At 37.2% G+C, this 6038-nt stretch overlaps 2 protein-coding genes across 2 annotated transcripts; one reads left to right on the top strand and one right to left on the bottom strand.

Moving 5' to 3' along the window:
- Positions 1-1413: 1413 nt before the first annotated feature.
- Positions 1414-4893, bottom strand: slc25a51a (solute carrier family 25 member 51a). Its single transcript, XM_059553864.1, has 2 exons — positions 4648-4893; positions 1414-2657 (listed from the first exon to the last, which is right to left on the bottom strand). Exon 2 carries the CDS (start codon positions 2626-2628, stop codon positions 1780-1782), a length of 849 nt encoding a protein of 282 aa, XP_059409847.1. The 5' UTR covers positions 2629-2657; positions 4648-4893; the 3' UTR covers positions 1414-1779.
- Positions 4894-5184: 291 nt separating this feature from the next.
- On the top strand, positions 5185-5880 carry LOC132143546 (thymosin beta-b-like). The gene is made up of 2 exons (XM_059553866.1): positions 5185-5380; positions 5534-5880. Exons 1-2 carry the CDS (start codon positions 5281-5283, stop codon positions 5563-5565), a joined length of 132 nt encoding a protein of 43 aa, XP_059409849.1. The 5' UTR covers positions 5185-5280; the 3' UTR covers positions 5566-5880.
- The last annotated feature ends 158 nt before the right edge of the window (positions 5881-6038 follow it).

Raw genomic sequence — 6038 nt, 5'->3', positions numbered from 1 at the left:
TAAGATTTTCTTTTTGAAAGAAATTAATATTTTTATTTAGCAACTGCATTTGTCGCTCAAAAGCGACCGTAAAGGCCTTTATTACATTACAAAGATTTTTATAGCAAGTGCGTGCTGTTCTTTTAAACTTTCAACTTATTAGGGGTTTCACAAAATATGCACTATTATGTAGCACAACCGTTTATGTTCTTTGAGTAGCAAATCAGCATTCTAGAAAGGTTTCTGAATTATCATGTGGCACTGAAGACTGGAATCAAACTCATCTTTGCATCACAGGAATAAACTACATTTGAAAATATAAAACAGTTCTTTTAAATTATGGTTTTTTACTGTATTTTTGACCAAATAAATGCAGTCTTGTATTTTAAAAAAATCTTTCAGACTCCAGAATGGTAGTGTAAATGGAAGTAATTGGATCACAAACTACATTTACAGAGACAACCAGTATCATCCAAAGTGCACCTTGGCACATTGTCAACTGAGGTCTGTGGTCTCACCTTCTTAAAATCTCAGTATATTTGGGAGTGATTCAAACACAAAGAAGCTATTAGTGCATGAGAAACATGAACCAAACATGACCAAATCATTGATTATGTCACTGAAATAATCTGTTAGCTTCAGTGGGCGCTAAAAGCATGAAGATTTCTGGTTCAGATGGGATGATTCGGTTACCACATGAAGGCTAGAGACCACAAACACCAAACGGACTCTCTCGTTTGTTGGTTTCCAGATGACTAATCAATTCTTGGACTGAGAACCCAAAGATGACGCCAAAGCAAACTCAGCAAAACTATATAAAGTTGGTGGGAAAAAACAGTGGCAGTGTAAACTGTGCTCCTGATCATTCGCACCCTTGTAATGACATACTTAGTGATTTGAAGACTCTGTGGTTAAGAGACCACAGAAATCAGTATCGAAAACAGAATACTGGGAACATATCAGAGGATACACTGAGTGAGCTGAGGTCAAAGATGTCTCTAAACACTCGCTTCTTCTCATGAGTGAGCCAATTCAATCTTTAATCAAATTCATAAGACTCATTCAGTCAAATTATGAATTAAAGGGATAGTTCAGCTAAAACAGAAAATTCCTTACTTTCTTCTACAGGACATAAGTGAATTTTTGAAAATGAATCAGGTGTTCCAGTTTTTCATGGGTCCTCTGTTAGGTGTCTGATTAAAAAAAAAAAAAAAAAAAAAACACTTCACACTGTATTTGTGAACAAACTGTAAATCATAAAAAAAATATATTAATTTCTTTTAAATGACATATTATACCATTCAAATGTCTGGGGTTTCGTCAGATTTTTAAAGAAATTCATATTTTTATTCAGCATATTGAAATGATTTCTGAAGAATCATGTGACACTAAAGACAAGAGTAATGATTCTGAAAATTCAGCTTTGATAGAGGAACTGATTCCATTTTTGTAAATAAATTCTAATAATATTTGACTATTACAATACAATTTGACTATTGCATAAAAAAATATTGCCAACTCCAAACATTATGCGTCCCATATTAATTGTTTAAATACCATTCCAAATAGAAAATATATTGCTAAAATGATCAAATCAAACATTTCCATTTGTGTTTTCAGTTAGCCTTGACGATGAAGAAATGAAAACGGTTTTCATCTTTTGAGTTAACATAGCACTTGAAGTAAACATGTGCGGAGTTTTTAGCAGCAGAAATAGAATGAGGAAGACTTATTCTACTCTTTCCTCTGAATCACTGATGCTTTTCACTTGAATTCCCCCTTTTTTCAGGCTCATCTCAATCAGACTATTTTCAGTAAAAGTTCATATGTAGCATTTATGATTCCCCATGAGAAAACAGATCTCTGGAAGTTCAAATGCACGCCACGAAACAGACGGCTCACCTTCCCGTCCCTCGCTCTCAAAACGTTTGCCAGTATCACCCTGCAGGACTGAAACTCCCCTCCAATCTGTACTTGTGCGTGAGACTTAACTACATTCAGAGGGTAAAACACCACCCCGAGACCCGCTCCCAGAATCCCTCCACATACAAAGTCATTAACCAAGTGCCCTGTCTTTGTCTCGGCCTCGGGCAGCAGTTCCTTCATCGGTCCACGCAAGCCAAAGAAAAAAACATTGCTAGGGCCATTTCGGAGTAGGATTGGAACAAGGCCACGGTAAAGCTCTCGGATGCCGTGTTGTTGAAGCAAAACACGAAAAATATGCGCGGTGTTCTGAAAGTTTCCATGATGACGCGGGTCCTGCAGGAGAGTTTGGATCCTCTCGAAAGGCGTAAAGACTGCTTCCGCTGTTCCCGCCAAAACTGCTGCGATGCCGTCAGTTAACAGGACGGGGGCTTGAGAAGCGTGTAGCCGCAACAACCTGGAGAAGTCCTCATAGAGGCCAAACATAATTGCTATAGTGCTGCTTTTCTGCAGTAAAGGTGGCAGGATGCCGCGGTACAGCGTGTGCAAACCATCCCTCTGGAGCTGGCGCACAGCTTCCCTCATCTGCACTCCGAACAACTGCTGGCGGAACAGTGCCTTGTGTATGGGAAACGTGATGACAATGTTGGCGAACGCTGAGATAGAACCACACAAGTAGTGTTTCTGACCCTGAAGTGACTCTCGGTCTTGGTCGGTGGAGGTCATGGTCCTTGTTGATCGAAAATGAGGATCCACTATATATAAACATAAAATATAAACAAACAACTATAAGTGTAACAACTTAAATAGTATTGCTATACTATAGATACATAAATTGTATGATTGGGTAATTCAAGCCAATCCTACATTTTTTGGACTGACTTTTGAATTACTGCAAAAAATAACCATCAGAAGTTTATCATGGTGAACAACATGCATTTGAATTATAATCTTAACAAGTGAGTTAAGTTAGTAACTTTTAAGAATTTTGAAGCCCAAATACCATCAACAATACGTAGGCTATTAACGAAACCGCGGCCCATAACTTCACTAAGCTTCTGACAGCTCCTTTAGGCTTTATTCAGAATGCATTTCCCTGAGTTTTAGTTTGAATAGTTAGCAAGAGTGTGATTATAAACACAAGGCTGTAAAAACAGACTAGAGAGTTGATAAGTTTTCTTGTTCAGCGTAATCTTTTTTTAATGTCCCCAACATCTGCAGTCCCTATCTGCAAATTGAACTGCCTTTAATAGTAAAAGGTTAAAAAAAAAAAAATAAGGTCAGGAGAAATATTATTGATAGGATCGGAAATCGAAACTCAATTCCAATTCCATAATCGGATACTTATTCTAAAATTTAATTACAATTCTGCCTATCAATTCCTTTGTTCACATCTTTCTTAAAGTGGTTATTAAAAATGTATTTGTCTTTGAATTATTAATTTAATAGATTAATTAAAAAACACTGATTCATCCAAAAATGAAAGTAAATCTTGAGTGAGTCACTGAATCGTTCCATTCATAAATTCCATAAGATTTTGTTTAGTTGTCTAATATTTTTTACTACAACCTCCATATATGTCTAAATTGATCCAGAATCATGCAGCTTTATTTTGCACACAAACAGGTCTTAATCAAGTCCAGTTTTTATGAAGGTATTCAGCAGCAATTAAATGTTTTGCAAAGAGACAGAATAGATATGTTTGATATCTTGTGATACTTGTGACCACATTTCAATTCAAACAATATGCAACCCTAATTACTGATGTATTTTATGTTGCTAAATAAATGTGAAAATATCTTGTGCTTGTGTTAATCACAGAGCTTTTTCAGCCATTTAACCAAAACCCCATTCAAACAACCTACTGACTTCAGGATGACTCAACCATAAGTAAGCATAGAAGAGGACATAGGCAATACTTAAGAAAAAAAAATATATCCATCTAAATTAATATTAAGCAGCACAACTAGGCCTATTTTAAATTGTGATGAAAACAGATTAGAAAACGGCATATTGGCTTAAATGGCTCTGAACAGCATTATGCACCCTTCAATTTATTTGGCTTAAGGGGGAAAAAAATACAATTATTTTTATCATGTTGCATCCATTTTGGAAGCTTGCTGAGGACCCCTAGTGGCCTCTGCTTGACAACCACTAGACTGGTATGTTGAATTAATACAGAAATCAGGCATCCCGTAGCTGATTTCAATGTGAAGAATACCAATGAATTCCTCATTGCTAAGAGTGTGGAACATTTCTATAGGCGTCCAGGCTAAAAGATACTATTAGCCTATGACCTTCACCACAGTATCATAGTAGCCTACTGTTATTATTGACAATATAAAATCATAATAAATAGCTGTGGGGTTTTATTCGAATCGATTTCATAATATTGTTGTCATTTTTTGGGTTATTATCTTTCTTTAAGCCAGCAGTGTTGGCAAATAATTTGCTTACCATGGTAATTCTCGCAAAGGCGTAACCTGTGATGTTTATGACAAAGACAAATCAAATCAACCGCGCCCGTTCCTCAGAAAACGGAATCCCTGAATTATTTCAGACTAAAACGATGAAGCATCTTCACTGACAACAGCGAGCTACATAGAGCAAAAAACACCACATCACGTTCAAATATGATCATATTGTATCACCGCTTTGAAATGTCTCTGAATAAACATGATCAAATATCCCGCACAATCTCATGATGACTAAGTGATGTACATTTTCTAAATATTGAAATCTCACCTCAAGTCATTCACTTCCGTCGCACACATGTATCTTAACCATAGACTGGAACCATCCTATGGGAACCATCCTATGGGACACAACACGCTGGCGCGCGACTCGCGCTCTGATTGGCTTGATGAGGTCATCGCTGACGAGCTGATCCGAAATCTGTGTCTAAAACATAAATCTATGGCCTTTCGAGAATTTTTCTTTTTCTTTTCTTTGTATGAACTTTATTTCTATGAGGTTCCATTTGTGCCAAAATTATGTCGAGATAGTTAAATATTCATTTTGGGGGGGGGCACATGAGGTGTCATTAGGCCACACCAATAGAGAGAGAGAAAACCTTGTCAAGCATTTAATCAATTAGCCAATGAAAATGAAGCAACAGGATGATCAACAGCTTGCACCTGTAATAGTAATTAAATTGTTCCTCTAGCAGTCAGCGTGTGTTGTTTAAATATAGCTATACGTAGCTAAATAGAAGTTCTATTCTGTGTTTTCTACGTTTTGTGTCTTGTTCTTCAACAGTATAAGAGGTTTGGGGTTTTGTTTTGTGTTTTGTTGAGGCTTATGTTTTCATATTTGTGGGTCATCTCTTCATGTAACCCATTAATCTCCCTTCCCTCCCCCAAAAACTGAAGTAAAACGATGGCTGACAAACCAGATATCGTGGAGATCTCTCAGTTTGACAAGACCAAGCTGAAGAAGACCGAAACAAAAGAGAAGAACACTCTTCCAACTAAAGAGAGTAAGTTTGAGTTTTGCGGTGCGCTCATTACCTTCTGAATCCAAAGTGATTGTTCTTATTAGCAGCTCAATATTTGTTCTTCGTAGATTTTATCTTGTAGAATAGTGTTTTTACTTTTAACTTGAGTTGCTTTTTGTTTTTTTCCCCTTCCAGCCATTGAACAGGAGAAAAAGTGTGAGGCATAAACTCTCTTCACCAAGGGCCAGATGTGGAGAACCGTGAGATGGCAAGTCACTTGAAGCAGATGATGGCTTCTTCCAACCACTAGTCACTATAGCCCTAGGCTGGAGTGGAACATTTGCCCTCATAGTTTTAACTTGTGTATCAGACCATCCTGAAAGATGACCGTCTTCATGATGATTATCACTATAGTCCGATCATGTGCCACTGAAGAGGCAGTCAGCTTTGCACTGAGGCTGTCTAACTCTGTTCTTTTGTAAATCTGTTGGAAAGAGTTTTATTTGCCCTCTTTCTTCTGTGAAATAAACCTTTCAAATGAATTACTGTGTTGGGGTAGTGTGTGTGTTGGGGGTTTTTAGTTAACTGGGCTTCTAATATTTGACTGTAGGCTATTTTTAAATTTAACATTGCTTTATCTGCCTTTGCTTTTGGTGAGCTTCGCTGCTTTCAGTTGGGGAGCTAAAATGGAGCTGTCAAG

Source organism: Carassius carassius, chromosome 7, assembly GCF_963082965.1.
Source record: "Carassius carassius chromosome 7, fCarCar2.1, whole genome shotgun sequence".
NCBI classification, from domain to species: Eukaryota; Metazoa; Chordata; class Actinopteri; order Cypriniformes; family Cyprinidae; genus Carassius; species Carassius carassius.
Note: the sequence above shows the minus strand (reverse complement) of the source record. Positions and strands in the feature narration are given on the sequence as shown.

Bases quoted from the DNA above. Each gene is read 5' to 3' on its own strand.
- slc25a51a (XM_059553864.1), bottom strand. From the start codon at position 2,628: ATGACCTCCACCGACCAAGACCGAGAGTCACTTCAGGGTCAGAAACAC.
- LOC132143546 (XM_059553866.1), top strand. From the start codon at position 5,281: ATGGCTGACAAACCAGATATCGTGGAGATCTCTCAGTTTGACAAGACC. The intron at 5,381-5,533 runs GTAAGTTTGAGT...TTCCCCTTCCAG, and splicing joins CACTCTTCCAACTAAAGAGA to CCATTGAACAGGAGAAAAAG.